General features: G+C 40.4%; 1 protein-coding gene across 3 annotated transcripts in view; it reads left to right on the top strand.

The window, feature by feature from the left end:
- TRIT1 (tRNA isopentenyltransferase 1) overlaps positions 1–17,991 on the top strand; it is a 45,892-nt gene that overhangs the window by 22,349 nt on the left and 5,552 nt on the right. For all 3 annotated transcript variants that reach the window (XM_039255965.1, XM_039255964.1, XM_039255963.1), the window contains exons 2-8: positions 4,939–5,079; positions 10,120–10,218; positions 10,927–11,072; positions 13,721–13,863; positions 15,547–15,658; positions 16,074–16,186; positions 16,435–16,512. In XM_039255965.1, coding sequence (XP_039111896.1) covers positions 4,939–5,079; positions 10,120–10,218; positions 10,927–11,072; positions 13,721–13,863; positions 15,547–15,658; positions 16,074–16,186; positions 16,435–16,512 — 832 coding nt within the window. The remainder of the gene's footprint in view (positions 1–4,938; positions 5,080–10,119; positions 10,219–10,926; positions 11,073–13,720; positions 13,864–15,546; positions 15,659–16,073; positions 16,187–16,434; positions 16,513–17,991) is intronic.

Raw genomic sequence — 17,991 nt, 5'->3', positions numbered from 1 at the left:
CCCGAGCCGAAGTCGTACACTTAACCGACTGAGCCACCCACACGCCCCTCTGGGTATATATTTAAAGGAATTGAAAAATTCAACAAATTTTTGAAAATTTAATTTCATTGCAGGTATTCACTATTTTCTCATTGTACTGAAAGTCTGTCATCTGAGTCTTTCTTTGTTATTGCGGTAAAATACACATGACATAAAATTTACCGTTTTACCATGCAGTAAGCACATGCATATTGTTCTGCAGCTTTCATCACCCTCCATCTCCACTGAAATTCTGTACCCATTTTTTTAATTTAAAAAATGTTTTTTTTTTTTAATATTTTTATTTATTTCTAGGAGAGAGAGAGAGAGACAGTGTGAGCAGGGGAGGGTCAGAGAGAGAGGGAGTCACAGACTGAAACAGGCTCCAGGCTTTGAGCTGGCAGTCAGCACACAGCCCGATGCGGGGCCCGAACCCACAAACCGTGAGATCATGACCTAAGCGAAAGTCGGACGCTTAACCGACTAAGCCACCCAGGCGCCCCTAAAAAATGTTTTTAACATTTATTTTTGAGACAGAGACAGAGCATTAGTGGGGGAGGGTCAGAGAGAGAGGGAGACACAGAGGCTGAATTAGGCTCCAGGCTCTGAGCTGTTAGCACAGAGCCTGAAGCAAAGCTTGAACCCATGAACCCTGAGATCATGACCTGAGCTGAAGTTGGACCCTTAACTGACTGAGCCACACAGATGCCCCTGTGCCTGTTTTATACAGACCCTTCATTCTTCTCTGCCCCAGCCCCTGGCAACCATCATTCTACTTTTTGTCTCTGAATTTTGACTACCTTAGTTACATCATATAAGTAGACTCATAGAATATTTGGCTTTTTGTTACTGAGTTATTTTACTTATAATGTCTTTAAGGTTGATCCATGTTACAGTATGTGTCAGAATTTCCTTCCTTTTTAATACTGAATAAAAATGGAATAACATTTTATCCATTCATTCATGATGGACAGTTGGGTTGCTTCTACCTTTTGGCTTCAGTAAATGATGCTGCTACTATAAACATGGGTGTATAAATATCTGTTCAACTCCCTGCTCTCAGTTCTTTGGGGTATATACCCAGAGTTGCTGGATCACATGGTAATTCTGTTTTTTTATGTGTTGTTTTTAAGATTTTATTTTTAAGTAATCTACACTCACTGTGGGGCTTGAACTCACAACCTTGAGATCAAGTGTCACGTGCTCTACAGACTGAGTCAGCCAGTGTCCCTCTATTTTTTATGTTTTGATGAATGACTATACTGTTTTCCATCCGTAGCTGTGTCATTTTACATTCCCACCAGTACTACACAGGGGTTCTAATATCTCTGCATCGTCACCAACATTTGTTATTTTTTGTTTTTTGATAATAAACATTTCTGTGTATGAACTACATCCACACTTTTTTATAGAAACTTTTTGTTATGGAAGTTTTCCAACATATAAAAAAATAGAGTGAATACCAGTCGAACTGTTGTATATCTCTCACCTCACCTCAGTAAGTTAGGAACACTTGGCCAATCCTGTTTCGTTTAGTCCATCCCTCTTCCACCATTATTGGAATGCAGATTCCAGTCATCATATACTTTCTTTTCTTTTTTTTTTTTTTGTCCTATGGTTAAAAGCAGAAAATAAACATAAAATCTTAATGGTATGAATGTTACTGCAAATTTTACTTGCATCGTTGTACTGCCTTTCATTTAGTGATCATAATTCTTTTTTTTTTTTCCCTAAAGAATCTCTACCCAGTGTAGGCTTGGACTCACGACCCTGATAACAAGAGTCAGATGCTCTACTGACTAGTTGACTGAGCCAGCCAGGCACCCCAGTGATCATAATTCTTGTGTCATTATTAACAAGTGTCTTTTCAGCGTTGTTCTTGCTCTCATGCAGTGCAGCTATAGATGTACTTTACATATGCCCTTCATCTACCCTTGCCTTCAAATTTATTCAGGGGTAAAATGAAAAAAATACACAGTAGCTGTGATCACAAGTTGCACAGTCATTTGTAAGCTCAACTTTACAGCACATCTCTAACTGTCAAAAGAGGTCATAATAGAATGGAAGAGTGAAGCAACATCATTATAGATATAACCTTGAATCAGCTCTCATTTCTTTAAATATATACATATATATTTCCATTCATAAGGACTTTAGTATACTGTATACCTCAAAGTTAAAAAAACTCCTTTTTTTAAAGTTTATTTTTAAACATGTGGGGGAGGGGGAGAAAGAGGAGGAAATAGAAAATCCCAAGCCGGGTCTGTTTTGTCAGCGCAGAGCCTGATATGTGGCTCAAACCCACAAACTGTGAGATTATGACCTGAGTCGAAACCAAGAGTTGGACACTTAACCGACTGAGCCACCCAGGTGCCCCAGAGAATCTTTTTAAAAAACACAAAACAAAAAAAAACCAAAACCATAAAGCCATATGATACCTAAACATTAACAATCCTTTTATCATCAGATACCTATTTAGTACCACCCACCTTTATGCCCAGTTTATTTTAATCCAGTGGTATGGGAAACAAAAAGTTGACAAATCACTCAATGAGGACAATTCACATTGGTGAACAAGATGTAGTACTTTTGTATGAATTATAGTTTTTAGTTTGTTAACTCTGTGAGCAAGAAGTCTGCTTTCCTTAAACCATTAATACTTCTTTCTGATATTTGTTGGCATTTGCATATACCATAAGTAGTATAGGATACTTCCTTTAATAAATAAGGTGAGCCTCATTCTGGGGTTACCTCCTCTTTGATTTATATTGATGTGTTTATTTGTTTAAACTTACTATTTTAAGGAGTTCTAGAAGATACACTTAAAAGACAAGACTCAAAATGACAATTTATCAGGTGTCTAGATGGCTCAGTCAGTTGAGTGACTGACTCTTGATTTTGGCTCAGGTCATGATCCCAGGGTTGTGGGACTGAGTCCCGTGTCAGGCTCTGTGCTGAGCGTGAAACCGCTTGAAGATTCTCTCTCTCTCCCTCTGTTCCTCTCCCCTCTCGTGCTCGGTTTGTCTCTTAAAAAAAAAGAAAAGAAAGAAAATGTATCTACAAATTTATCTATATATTAGATGGAACATGCTGGTAGAAATGTTTACATTTTGGCTTTTTTGGAAGTAGGGGATGGTAATTTTGCATTTGCAGCTGTAATTTCTTAACGTTAATCTCAGTGTTAAAAACGAGAATCCACTTACAGGTTCAGAAATCTTCTACTGGCAAAATCAAGTTGTTGCTATTTAAGTTCTTTGACACTGATTGGGTCATTTGGAATGCAACAGAGCCAGCTAAAGTTTGTGGAAAAAGAGGGAGAGGAACACACAGTTATTAACTCCTTTTCTCCTTTAGTTTACTTCACTTGTGCAGAAGACTGCATTGTACAGTATATCCTGCAGCACTTTATAACATCAGAAGGAAGTCTTGTTCAAAATACACAGAAAGAATACCCTATGATTTAAGATTCCATCAATATACAGGTGTAAGAATGCAAGTCTCTTGTCAGGCACAGATTAAATGAGTTCAAGGCAAAGCTGATTCTTTCCTCATGGCTCTTTATATTTCTTAAGTGAGTTATTTTACTAATTAACAATTTTGTTTTACTTGAAAATAGTTTCTGTCCTTGTTGGGTTAAAAAAAAAAATCTCACTAGCTGAGAGCACGGAGGCTTCAGAGTGATAAATAATGACACTAAACTTATTTCCCATTATCCTTATGTTGTGATAGTAATGGTTATAATATAGGTGGTAATGTAATGACCCTTTATAGTATATGCAGTGTGTTCGGCAAAAACTAAGTGCTTTACATGTATTAACTCACTTAATCCACACAACAACCCCATGAGATAGACATTATTATCCTCATTTTACTGATGAGGGATTGAGGCACAGAGAAGTTAGTAACTGACTACTCCACTGGTAGAAATAACTGGTAAGTGGCAGAGCTAGGAATTGACCTGAGGCAGCCTGGCGCCAGCGTCCTTCCTCCTAACCATTATACTGTGCTGTGCTTAATCGACACCCATGTAAGTAAAGGGAAATGTGAGATAAAAAATGCTTTTAACATCTTTGTGGGCTCTATGGAACTTATTATTTGTTCATTCAATGCTCCCTGTAGAATCCGTGATTACAGAGAGAACATTTAATCTCAAAGCATTCATCCCTGTTTTCAAACTGGTATTTTCAGATCTGCTCTCCATCTGAGACCTTGCATTTAAAAAAAGTACATTTGAACTTTTTAGTTGAATTGGCAGATCAAGAGCTTACAGACAGGATATTGCCTTTGAGTATTTAGACTGTATATGCTGACCCCCTGAAGCAGTAATTTGGTTAGATCACAATGTTTCCACTAGAGTGTAGCAGTATTAGGGGTTCTGACTTCAAAGTGTGTATGTGTGTGTTTTATATGTATCTCTGTAAATAGGCCACTTCTCCACAAATGGAGCCAATGCTATACAAAGTCTAAAAATGTTTTAAAGCATTTTAATCCAAGAAATATCTAAGCATTTGAAGTAGAACTATGAGCAATGCAAAATGTTACCTTTCTGGAGACTTGTGATACGTAAAATAAATAAAACAACCTGCCCATTTTTAAATGCTTAAAGTTCAGGCCTAAAGAACGTCCAGTTAGTTAATCTTGCAGAATTAGTTCTCACTTGAGTACTGATTTACATACATTTTTCATCTTTAAGTCTAAGCTAATAGCCACTATTTGATAAGAAAGCCAGTGTTGTGTTTTCTCCTGTCTTGGTTTCGTGGGTCTGCGGTGCTCTGAACACATATGCTTAGAACACGTCTATTCTGGGGCTTTGCGTCAACCACGTGTTTGGCTAGAGGGAGGTACAGATCACCATTCCTATCTATCAAATCTGCCTTTTATGGAAGCAGGTGACTCTCATGCTGATTTTCTTTCCCTTAGGTTTATGAAGGCTTAGACATCATCACCAACAAGGTTTCTGCCCAAGAGCAGAGAATGTGCCAGCACCACATGATCAGCTTCGTGGATCCTCTTGTGACAAATTATACCGTTGTGGACTTCAGGAACAAGGCAACTGCTCTGATATCCTTGGGAAAGACAGCAGCTAGGCTTCGGGGTGCAAGGCAGCCCAAGCCAATAAAGAAGTTTTCTTTTCAGTGGCAGTTTCTTCTAAACAGGGGCACCCGAGCCCTAACAGCCCATAGGTAGCGTCCCCACCATGGGGAATCTGTGGGAACTACATGGATTGAAAGATACAGTGCCCTTGCTGCTCAGACCTTTGTTTTCAGACTCCAGCATTTAGCGTTCCTTAGGCATTTATTGGAAATGCTGAATTTGGGCCTCACTCCAGACCTACTGAATCAGAATCTGCATTTAACAAGAGTCCCAGGTGATTCATATGCATGTTAAAATTCGAGAAGCTGTTATAGTGGAGAGAATACTCATTTAGGAACCAGAAAATTTGTCTGCTAATCCCAGAACTGTGTCTCTGGGCCAAGTGGATTTTATTTGGTAGAGCATTTACCCCACTGAGCTTCAGTTCCCCACCCTTTAAATGAAGATACAAAATCAATTTATAAATATAATAGGGTTACAGTTAGAATTTAATAGGGATTGTTGGGTGAGGGAGGACTGCGAAACACCAATAATTTTTTTTCTTAAAACAATTTTTTTTCCTGTGATCAGTGATTTTTTACCTTTTTAATTTTAATTCCAGGATAGTTAACAGATAGTGTTCTATTAGTTTCAATACCAATAAATTTTTGAAAAGATTAGTATAAGGGAGACTGCTTTTGAATTGTAATTGTCCAGACTGCCTTTAATATTTGGAGTGCCAGCTGGGGCACCTGGCAGGCCCAGCCAGTAGGGCATGAGACTCTCAATCTCGAGGGCGACTAGTTCAATCAAGCCATACCTTGGGCATAGAGATTACTTTAAAAAAATATATTGGGACTGCTAGATATTAAAACATAATGACAATTAATAATAATTATAATAGCATGGAACTTACACTAGAGAAATTTATGGCACAGAATAGAGAAAACTCAGAATACAAATTCAAATAGATGTGTGTATTTAACTTATGATCAAGGTGGCATTTCAGAACAGTGGAGAAGTAAAGCAGTAGTTAATAATTATTTCTGGTACATGGGGTGCCTGGGTGACTTAGCTGATTAGGTGTCTGACTTTGGCTTAGGTCACAATCTCACAGTTCTTGAGTTGGAGCCCTGCGTCAGGCCCTCTGCTGTGCAGATCCTCTGTCCCCCTCTCTCTCTGGCCTTCCCCTGCTTGCACACATGCACCCTGTCTCTCAAAAATAAACATTAAAAAAATAATTGTTCCTAGGACAGCTAATTGTTTTGGGAAAAGGTAAAATCACAACCTCATTTTATATGACATAAATTATAGATGGATTTCAGAGTTAAATATGTGTATTCTTAATGGAACTTTAAAAGAAGTGGGAAAATATATAATTGAGCAGTTGTGTAATTTTAGACTAGGGAAGGACTTTGTAGACATATAGTCTTTTAAAAAAAAGGTTTTTTAAATGGATTTTTTAAAAAGTATTTATTTTGAGAGAGAGAGAGAGAGTGAGTGAAAGCTGGGGAGGAGGAGAGAGAGAATCCCAAGCAGGCACTGACAGTGCAGAGCCTGTTGTGGGGCTCAAAATTGAGATCATGACCTGAGCCGAGGTCGACTGCTTCACCAACCGAGCCACCAAGGTGCCACTGATGGATTTTTTAACTCAGTTTTTTCCTTTGTCGTGTTAAAATACACACAAAATTTACCACTTAGCCACATTCTTTAAGTTTAGTTTTTGAGAGAGAACGAGAACACAGACGCACATGAGTGGGGGAGGGGCAGAGAGGGAGAGAGAGACAGAATCCCAAGCAGGCTCCACACTGTGAGCATGGAGCCAGTGTGGGGCTCAAACTACTGAACTGTGAGATCATCATGACCCAAGTCGAAACCAAGAGCTGGGTACTTAACTGACTGAGCCACCCAGGTGCCCCTACCTATTTTCAAGTGTAAGTTCAGTGGTGTTGAATATGTTCAGTCAGTGGTGCAGCAATCACTACCCATCTCCATAACAATTCTTTTTTTTAGAAGTGTATTTACTTTTGAGACAGAGAAATAGAGCGTGAGCGCGCACGCGCGGAGCAGGGGAGGGGCAGAGAGGGAGGGAGACACAAAAGAGCCCAACGTAGGGCTCAAACTCATGAACTGCAAGATCGGGACCTGAGCTGAAGTCGGATGCTCAACCGACTGAGCCACCCAGGCACCCCTCTTTATTTTATTTTATTTTTTTAAAGGAAAATAGTTAGCTTTGAGTATTTTATAAGGATTTGTGTTGGCAAGAATGTAGAGCAACGCAAACTCCTAGACATCTCCCCTAGAGTACCTTGCCTCGAGCATACCAGGAGACAGGTGGTAGATCTCATTCATAACAGCATTGCTCTTAACAGCAAAAACACAAACACCTAAATTCTTACCTACAGAAGAATGTATAAAATTTCCTTTTTCATGTCAGTTAAATACTTTTTCAGCAGTGAAAATGAATAAATTGGAGCTTCACGCAGCAACCAGTATGGAAGAATCTCAGAAACAGTGTAAAATGTGAGAAATTATAGAAGGATGCATACACATTCATACCATTTATTGTAAAAGTTAAAAAGCTGAGCTAATCAGTATATTGTCTGGGAGGGGGTACATATACAGGAATAATGGAAAGGAATACTGTAAAGAAAATTGAGGTTTTGATAACCAAAAAACCAAAACAATTTAGGATAGTGAGTGTCAGGTTTCACCAGAGAGAGGGGAAGCAGGGGGCTGATGGGAATGAATACACGAGAAGCTTCAAAAGAATTGATAATATTCCCTTTCTTACATTGGGTTCATGCATGTATGTTTATTATTAGGTTTCTTAACTTACATGTTCTTTTGTATGTATAGAATATCTTATAATAAAAAAAAAAGGAAAATTATCCCACTATAAACAAAAGTAAACATTACAAGCCAGAGGAAAAATATTTGTAACTTAGGAAAGGCAAATGATTAATATCCTTATATAAAAAACTTTTTTATAAGTTTATTTACTTATTTTGAGAGAGTATGTGTGTGAGCAGGGGAAGGGCAGAGAGAGGGAGGGAGAGAGAATCCCAAGCAGGTTCTGCACTGTCAGCACAGAGCCCAGTGTGTGAGATCATGACCTGAGCCCAAGAGTTGGACACTCAACCGACTGAGCCCCCCAGACACCCCTATAAAGAACTCCTATGAATCAATATGAAAAATACTTAATGAGCCTTAGTAGTAATTCACAAAGAAAGAAACATAAGTAATGGTAAGCATGAAAAAGGGTTTACCCTTGCTGTAAGGCCATGCAAATCAAAATAACGAAATCATATTTTTTTGCCTATCAAATAGGCAGAGATTAAAATGCAGATAATATTCTTGCCCTGCCTGCTTTACGAGGCAGTTGTATCAGATGAGATGATGTATATGAAAGCCCTTGGCAAATTAAAACATATCAGCAAATGTCCGTTGTTGTTTTAAGACAGTTTGGTGGCTCAAAAGGAACTGATAGAAAATGGAGTTTTCAAAGGGCAGCAAGGGATATTTATTTTTTGAGAGAGGGAGAGACTGGAGCACAAGTGGGGGAGGAGCAGAGAGAGAGACACACACACAGAATCCAAAGCAGGCTCCAGGCTCTGAGCTGTCAGCACGGAGCCCGACACAGGGCTCGAACTCAGAAACCATGGCATTAGGACCTGAGCCCAAGTCGGATGCCCAACCGACTGAGCCACCCAGGTGCCCCCTTAGTTAGCTTTCTTGATTGGGCAGTTGAAGATACTAGATACTGAGCCCCAGAGAGAAGAAGGGTTTTGTTCAGAATCACAGTTGTTTCATGGCTTGGGCAAACAAGTTGAACCTTTTCCCACCAAATATCACCTATCCCATCTCCTTCCCTCTTTTCCACTCTCTCTTTTTGGCATCTCACCATTTATCCTTCCCTTTTTGCTTTCCTTGCTCCCTTTCCCTTTTTTAATCATAGCATATATTTGAATTTTTATTACAATTACTATGTAACTCCCTATGCTTAAAGGGTTTGGAATATAGAATTCCTCTTTTTAAAAAACAAATAGACAATGTTTCTTCTTTATGATCCTTGATTGGTAATAGCTTTCTTCCCACCCCACCCCAGCCTCTTTGGGGTTAGTGGACTACTGATAGAAAAGAGTTCATCCGTCTCTGTGCCCACAGACAGCCTGGCAAGGGGAAGAAGTGTGTAAATGAGTCTTTGTCTAGGTTGAAAGTCTCTTTATCAATTATCCTAAGAAGCAAAGCCCTTCATAAAGCAGATAATTATCTGTTCAACAGAGATTCTAAAGAAGAATTCAAAGCAGCAGGAATATAAAAACAATAGAGGCTCAAGTAAATTCAGTGCTTACTCAGTTGAAAGCAAATATTTCAGGCATTGTGGTAGGGTCTTGTCACATTTAGTGCTCTGAAGAATTCTGGAGAGTTTTACAGGTGAGAAAACTAAGTAACTTGCCAGAGAGTTGGAGCTGGTCATTGAAATCTATTTATCTTTGGAACCCATGCTTTTCAGTTTATCTGGCGGAGTCTCAAGTGACTGAAATGTGCACCGCTACCACATAATGGTGGGGACTGACTGAGTCCAAGAACCATGGCTTAGAGAAACCAGCTTGTATTTTTGCCTTAGAAGGCAAAGTCACACGACGGGCGTCACCTTGGTGGCTTCCTGAGCAGCTGACACTTGGTTCTCTGAGAGCCCTTGGGCTTGTGCTCATTAAACTGATTTGGAATACCAAGCAAGCTTTGAATTTTAGCAGCAAGGCCTAGAAATGTCTAGAACTGGAAGGAATTACCATCATGCATTTGTCTCTGGTTTACACAAGACCTCCAGAACTAATAGGGAGTGTTTTTTGAGACTCCTGGGAAACAGTGAAGACTGATACCAATTCATCTTGGTTTCCACCCTTTCCCCTCTGTTCTCCAGACAAATAAATGAGTGTGGTTTCTTCCTAATACCCTCCTTCTCAGGTGAGTCAGGATGCTCTTCTTGATATTAAATATTGTGATACTTTTCTTAACGTTCACATTGAAGATATATTTGCCCGAGACAAAATTCCTATTGTCGTGGGAGGAACCAATTACTACATTGAGTCTCTGCTCTGGAAAGTTCTTGTCAATACTAAGGTATGTTTAGTTCACTTGTAAGTCACTGAGGAGATGGGTTCCTCTTTCTTGGTAGCTAATTTTAGTAGGAGGAAGGTTGACTTTTGCCTATTTCTTCTACTCAGCCACTGTAACTTTCTTACTTAATATTCTGAAGCAAGTGCAACCTCCATATGTGAAGTGTGCTCCTCCAGGGTGGCCTGAGGGTAAGGGCTGTGTGTGGGAAAAAATGCTTCTCTGTGGATTAATTAGCATCTCTGTGTAAGTTAACAGTTCATCAGTCTGATTCAGCATTTCTTGGCTGTAACAATCTGTATGTCAGAGAGAGGTCAAACACTAACCTTTCTTATGGAGATGCTATTGCATAGGGTGAGACTTTGCAAACTGTTATGTGCAGGCAGTTCTGCTCCAGTCTGGTCATTTGCTGAGAAGACTAGACTCATGGATATGTTCATACAGATATGTTAGCTCTGGTTCCTGTTTGTACATCTGACAAGGAAGCAGGTACCCGCATACTTCCCTAGGCAGTAAGTCCTCCTTTGTTTGCTATGGCCTCACAACACACCACAGTGTATTCTGTTATATGGTCTTTGTCTTACTATATGCCAAGACCTTTTGATTTCTCTCTCTTCTGTATTCTTAGCTCCTAGCAAAGTGCCTGACACATACACTGTCTCAACGTTTGTTGAACTGTTGAATTAAATTTACTTGTAGACCTTCTTTTAATAGCCCCAGGAGATGGACACTGAGAAAGTGACTGACCGGAAAGTAGAGCTTGAAAAGGAAGATGGCCATGCACTCCACAAACGCCTAAGCCAGGTGGACCCAGAAATGGCTGCCAAGCTGCACCCACATGACAAGCGCAAAGTGGCCAGGTAAGAAAGCCTGGGCCCGCCGACTTTGAGTCCCTCTGAAGTTGAGTAAATCATTCCGTGTGCCTGGTAACGAGAGAGGTTGGTAATAGGAGTTAGGGGGGATTGGTGTGTTCTAGCTCACAGTTCGAGAGGCCCCCAGTCACTGCTTCAATCCCCCTCCTTCAATAAATAATTGCATCCAACTTTGTTGTTAATTTAAGATGTATAGTACAGTAGAGTTTTCCCTAGGGCCTAAGTAGTTGTGCTTCGTTTTCTATTTGATCTTGGCTTGTATAGCAGTTTTCATATAAATTTTTTCTGGCATGCAATTGGTGTACATTGTGATTTGAGTTTCATAATTGATTGCGCAATGCCGAGTTCTGCCCCAGCAGCTTCCCCAGTGGGAGGTGGATTTTATAAACTATCTCATGGATCAGCTCACCTTTACATATGGAGATTTTCTTGAAGGGAAGAGAGAAGTGGTGAATAAACTCACAAGGTCATGTTTTCTTAGGATGTTTTGAAATTGCAGCCTCGTGTGTTAGGTTTTTGTTTTTGTTTTTTTTTTTTTGCAGTGTTGGGAGTGATAATCTGACAGAGTAGAGGATATAATGAGGGACCTACTATATGGATGGTTGGTTATACAGACTAAATATTATAGCAACATCTGGTATTGATAGGGTTTATTTTTTGTTAATGTTTTTTTATTTAATTTGAGAGAGCATGCACGCAGGGGAGAGGCAGAGAGGGAGAGAAAGAGCGAGAATCCCAAGCAGGCTTTGCACTGACAGCGTAGAGCCCAACATGGGGCTCGATCCCACAAACTGAGATCATGAGCTGAGCCAAAATCAAGAGTCAGATGCTTAACTGGCTGAGCCACCTGGGCACCCCTAGATCAGTGTTTCTTCATCCTTTTTTCATTATTTCCCACCACCCCCAACACATCCAGAACTTTTTAAGAAATTTTTTTCTAATTGTGCCTCCCTGCCCTCCATGAAATTTAATACTGAGAATAATATTTCTTCAGGTATGGTTACCTTGGAGCGTCACACATCATTGTAATACCTAAGGTTTTTTGCCCCCTTGATAATGCACATTCTAGATAAATGAAGTTTATACTTTCAGTATCCAAACATTTTATTTTAAAGCATTTTAATTGAACTCTTTCAAAAGGTTTTGGAATATGGAAACATGATGAGCATTCATTTTTATATTATTTTATGACATAATCCTAGAGCTTGATCTTTATTATCTTCTCCTTTTATTAATCAGTTCTTTCTTATCACATCTCCTCATTTTGCTACTTTTATTTTTAATTTTTTAATGTTTTATTTCTTTTTGATAGAACACGGTGGGGTGGGGGAAGAGAGAGAGGGAGACACAGAATCTGAAGCAGACTCCAGGCTCTGAGCTAGCTGTCAGCACAGAGCCCAGCCCAGTGCAGGGCTCGAACCCACAGACCATGAGATCATGACCTGAGCTGAAGTCGGTTGCCCAACTGACTGAACCACCCAGGCGCCCCTCATTTTGCTACTTCTAAACTAGTAATGAGTTGAGAATTGTGTCTTCGTAAGAGTCAATAGGTTCTAAGCAAGAGCTCTAGAGTCTCTTCTTTAGAGAGGACATAGAGACTTTTTCATTTCTCTTTTAGTTTGAGACTAAATCTAACCTCCAGATAAGTGAGATTACCTATTACTACATATTTTCCCTCATAGGTCCTCTTTGAATGACCAGTGTACAGAGAGACAAGGGGTCTCTACCCTTGTGTTAGGATTTCAGGAAGTAGAATTGGGTCAGGAAGGGAAGGATCACTTTCAAGCTGATAAGTTGCAATCATCCAGAGTGGCATAGATTTGAGAGTTAAATTACCTAGTGCTGCCTAACATAATAGATACGGACGGGGTAGATGGTAGCTTGAGAATAAGTGTGTGAGTTCTTTCTTCAGTGATCTTTGGGCTGGTAGAGTACTAAAGTAGTCAGAAGTGTTCTTCATTAACTTGAGACATATTTAAAAAGAAAGTTGGTGAGCTGGATATACAACATACTTTTGTAGTGTGGGAAAGGCATCCCAGCGAGACTGGACTTGTTGGCTTGTAACAGTCTCCCAAATAAGCTCTTTTACTGCTTACCTGAGGGTGAGTGAGTCCCATTCTATTTGTGTAGAAGAAGCCTGTTGTTTTTGAACCTAAATGATTTCAGAAAAGTTAATTTAGTATGTTTAGAAGAATAGTATTGTTCTTACTTTATCCTGTTTTCTTTAGTATTATTTCCTTTTTTTAAAATATATTTTTAATGTTTATTTTTTGAGAGCGAGAGAGAGAGAGAGAGAGAGACTGAGCTGGGGAGGGGCAGAAAGAGGGAGACAGAATCCGAAGCAGGTTCCAGGCTCTGAGCTGTCAGCAAAGAGCCTGATGTGGGGCTCAGACTCATCAATCACAAGATCATGACCTGAGCCAAAGTCGGACGCTTAACCGACTGAGCCACCCAGGTGCCCCAGGATTGTTTTCTGAGTAGCTGTAGGATTGGAGTAACCCCAGACCTTGATGGCTTTGGGAGCTGATGCAGTAAAAATGTTCTGTAATTGCCTCTTTCCTTGTTTCACTTGAGAATCAGGATTTGCTAATAGTTTTTATGGGTGTGCCCCTCCCCCCCCCTTTTAAATGACTTAGGAGCTTGCAAGTGTTTGAAGAAACAGGAATCTCTCATAGTGAATTTCTTCATCGTCAACATGCAGAGGAAGGTGGTGGTCCCCTTGGAGGCCCTCTGAAGTTCCCTAACCTTTGCATCCTCTGGCTTCATGCTGACCAGACAGGTAAAAGCCCTTTGATGACTTAGAGTCCATCTGAGATAGACCTTATTATATTACTGTATATATAAAATGCTTAGAACCATGAGTGGCTCATAATAAGCACTAAACAAGTGTTAGCTATTAATTTAATTACCATTATTCATTGACTTAATGAGGCACTTTGTTCCCGTCCCCTGGGTGTCTGTCTGGAATGGGAAGAAGGGTAGCTCTGTCACTGGGATAAGATAGTGAGGCTGGATGGGATGAGGTGGTGGCATGAGCACAGACTGCCATCCAGGGAAGGCCTGCAGGGAAAGAGAAGGAAGTCTCTGTAGAAGGAGGTCTGACTCCCTGGATTGGCCAGATGGAGGCTGCATCACTGATTATTCTAGAAGCAGCCCACCTGACAAATGGGTGTGATAGTCAGTTAGCTAGCCTGATATGGGGTTTCTTTTGTCTTGTTTTCTTTTGCTAAAGTATGATAATGCCCTGTGATAGCACTAACTTCATCCAGCTAACATTCAGTGAGCATTCAGTGAAGTGTCAAGTACACTGCAGAGTACTTGGATTTCAGAGATGAATATGAGACGGTGCCTGTTTTTAGGAGCTCCCAGTCCAGTGGGGTGCAAACGAGATAGATACTACCTTGTGATAAGTGCTGTGAAGCCACAGAGAAGGGGTGATGAGCACTCTATTGGGGGCAACCAGGGACCCATTTTTAAAGGTAACCTTTGAGCTAGGTCCGTATGTGAACAGTAGAGTGTAGTGATGAAGAGCACGGTCTCTGAGCCAGACTGGATGCACATTCTGCTCACCATCTTCTGGCTGTGTGAATTTTAAAGCAAGTTGGTTTATCTTCCTGGGCCTCAATTTTTTCTTCTGCAAAGTAGAAATAATGATAATAAAATAATAGTAATAATACATACAAAGTGCCCAGAATGTGCCTAACACGTGATAAGTCCTTAACAAATACAAACTTTTTAGGAAGATAGGAAAAAAGGTTACTGTTACTGCAGGCGGAGAAGTAGTAATGGTAGATAACGTAGCACATGATAGAAATGGTGAAAATTCGTTGTTAAATTAATCTCAGGTGCAAGTTTATAGAAAAGGATAATTTTTAATGGATTCTTTTGTAAATAAAAACGTGTACTGCAGTTTAGCATAAAATAATGGAATCTGATTCATAATGAAACTATTTGACCTTCACATCTGAATGAATATGACCCCTTGCCCCTTTGTCTGGCTCAGGAGTTCACAATGTACCTAGAATAGGTTTGGATTAAAGTTTTTATTCCTATCCAGGGTATCATCTGAAAGTTTATAAATGTGAAATAACACAAAGTTAGAGTAACAAATATAATGGAAAAAAGTAAGAAGAGTAAACCAGGGGGTCTCAAGTCTGCCTCCAACGTAAACAATGAATGAATACACATTCCTTAATAAAATATTTGTCTTTTCCTAACAGCTATAATTGTATGCTTTCTCTTTATATAATAAGCCATGTGCTTCATTCTGGATGTTTTTATTGAAGTGGAGAGTCTTAAGTATGACAAAAATAATATGAATTATTCTATAACCTTTGGAGTCTGAACCCTTTCTTCCACTTGAACAAATGTTCTTCTTCATGGCAGCCTGTCCATTCATCTTGTAAATGTATAGTGGGCACCTACAATGGGCTTGCTGGTTGATGGGCTAATTTGATTGAAGTTCTAGATGAACGCTTGGATAAGAGGGTGGATGACATGCTCGCTGCTGGGCTCTTGGATGAACTAAGAGATTTTCACAGGCGCTATAATCAGAAGAAAGTTGCAGAAAATAGGTGAGGATTTGGCTATTACTTTGACCTACTTTCCATCCCTTGCTCATGGGCAAAAGATCATAAATGTAATACGGTTTGGGATCTGCTTGTTTTTTATTAGCCTTTGTCCTTGGCATTGACAAGGTTTGTTGGAAGGAGGTTCGGTGTACTTGTTAACAGTTGCACTTTCTAATCTGTCAGACATTTTAGGGAGTTAGTTTTCAAGGGAATTAACTAGGGAGTTGGTGTGGGCAGGGGTGGGGGTGGAGGAAGGTGTTTAGAGAAGCAGAATCTCAGTTTCTCATCTATGAGATGAAATGGTTAGATCTTCTCCAAGGCCCCTGCTAGCTATCAGATGCAGTGGCTCATGTTCCCAGCCAGGACTATCAACATGGTATCTTCCAATCCATTGGCTTCAATGCTCTCCTGTTCCCAGCCAGGACTATCAACATGGTATCTTCCAATCCATTGGCTTCAAGGAATTCCATGAGTACCTGGTCACTGAGGGAAAATGCACACCAGAGACCAGTAACCAGCTCCTAAAGAAAGGTGTGAATTCCTCCATTTAATCTAGCTTTGGACATCCCTGGGTGCCACGGTATCCCGCTGGTATGGTCTGAGAAAGAGCTGAGGCCAGAAGAGTCCCAAATGGCCTTCAGCTCAGAATTGACATTTTTGTCTACCAGGTGTATTCCAGTGTGCTGCTGTGGTTAATTTTGTCTTCTTCTGGGCCGGGAGGGCTTGCCTTTCGTCTGGGTGAGAACTTAAGAGGTTCTTAGATCTACCTTGTCTTTCAGGTATTGAGTCTTTGAAACAAGTGACCAAGAGATATGCCCGGAAGCAAAACCGATGGGTTAAAAACCGCTTTTTGAGCAGTAAGTCTCATGTTTTTCCTTATCCCCTAGGTCTGTTTCTGATAGGTGTCCTCACCTCACCCAGAAAAGGAACTTTAGTTTCTGGACCTGTTCTAAGACTTGGGGAACTGATCTGGGGGAGGGCCTACTGCATAAATGACTGTGTAGGGATACTTTTTGGTAATGTCTCAGAAAACATTACAGGGTTGCTCAGGGTTGATTTTAGCTTCAAATTTAGTACTTGAAGTGCAGTCAACTTTCTATAGGGCAACTCTCGTAATTAAAATGGTTCTGGGGTGCCTGGCTGTCTCAGAAGAGCATGAGACTCTTGATCTCGGGGTCATGAGTTTGGGCCCTGTGTTGGATGTAGAGATAAAGAAATAAATAAGAAATAAGAAATAAATAAACTTTAAACAAACAAAAAAAAGAAAAACAGTTCTTGGGCCAGATGAGCAGTATAAAGAGCCAGATTGTCACCAGCTCTCCCTGCATCGCCTTCATACTCAGTTACGGGCTGCTTTAGAATGCTGCAGCCTGAGCTTCAGTTGAGCAGCACTTTTAAGGAGCAGGGAAGGAAATTCTTGTTTATTTGACCCTATTCTGTGTCCTTGACACTGAATTTGGTGCTATACATATATTACTGAGCCTGCGGGATAGCTGCTGTTCTTTTATTTTTACAGATAAGGAAATGGAGGCTTTGAGAAGTTAAATATCTTGCCAAAAACCTGCCAGCTGAATAAGCAGTAGAGTTCTGAATGCAGGTTTGACCCCCCCCCCGTACTTCATAGCACTCTTTTTGTTTCCTGTAGCTATAACTTTTTTTTAATGTTTTATTTTATTTCTGAGAGAGAGAGAGACAGCATGAACACAGGAGGGTCAGAGAGAGAGGGAGACACAGAATCTGAAACAGGCTCCAGGCTCTGAGCTGTCAGCACAGAGCCTGACACAGGGCTCGAACCCACGAACCGTGAGATCATGACCTGAGCTGAAGTCGGACGCTTAACTGACTGAGCCACCCAGGCGCCCCTCCTGTAGCTATAACTTTAGCTAGACAGCATTGGTATTGGGCCTCAGGTATGAAATGGTGTGGTTATGAGCTAAACAGAGATTAATTTAAAAGAGATTCAATCCAAGTGAAACACCAACTTTATCTTAGAGGCACTTTTTAAATATGCTTCTGAATCATCCCATTTACCTTTTGCCTTTAGACTTCTGCTTTCAGTCATAGATGACCGCTGAGGCCCCCACTCTGCTCCTCAGTGTCTGTGAACATAAGCACCTGGGTCCATGTTGTTGCCCACCCATTACTACAGTTCTTTCTCCGGATCTTGCCCTCTGCCAGACCTCTCTAGCATAGCCGTGGCACCGTCCGGCTCTGCACACTGCCTTCTCCTTACCCTGCTTTCTCTGCATGTCCTTTTAGGTAGGAGAATTCTTTGCTTCAGCTGAAATTGAAATTGAATTGAATCAACTGAAATTCACTACTACAGATTTCCAGTG

Source organism: Hyaena hyaena, unplaced genomic scaffold (genome assembly GCF_003009895.1).
Source record: "Hyaena hyaena isolate Hyena2069 unplaced genomic scaffold, ASM300989v1 scaffold_551, whole genome shotgun sequence".
In the NCBI taxonomy this organism is placed as follows: domain Eukaryota; kingdom Metazoa; phylum Chordata; class Mammalia; order Carnivora; family Hyaenidae; genus Hyaena; species Hyaena hyaena.
Note: the sequence above shows the minus strand (reverse complement) of the source record. Positions and strands in the feature narration are given on the sequence as shown.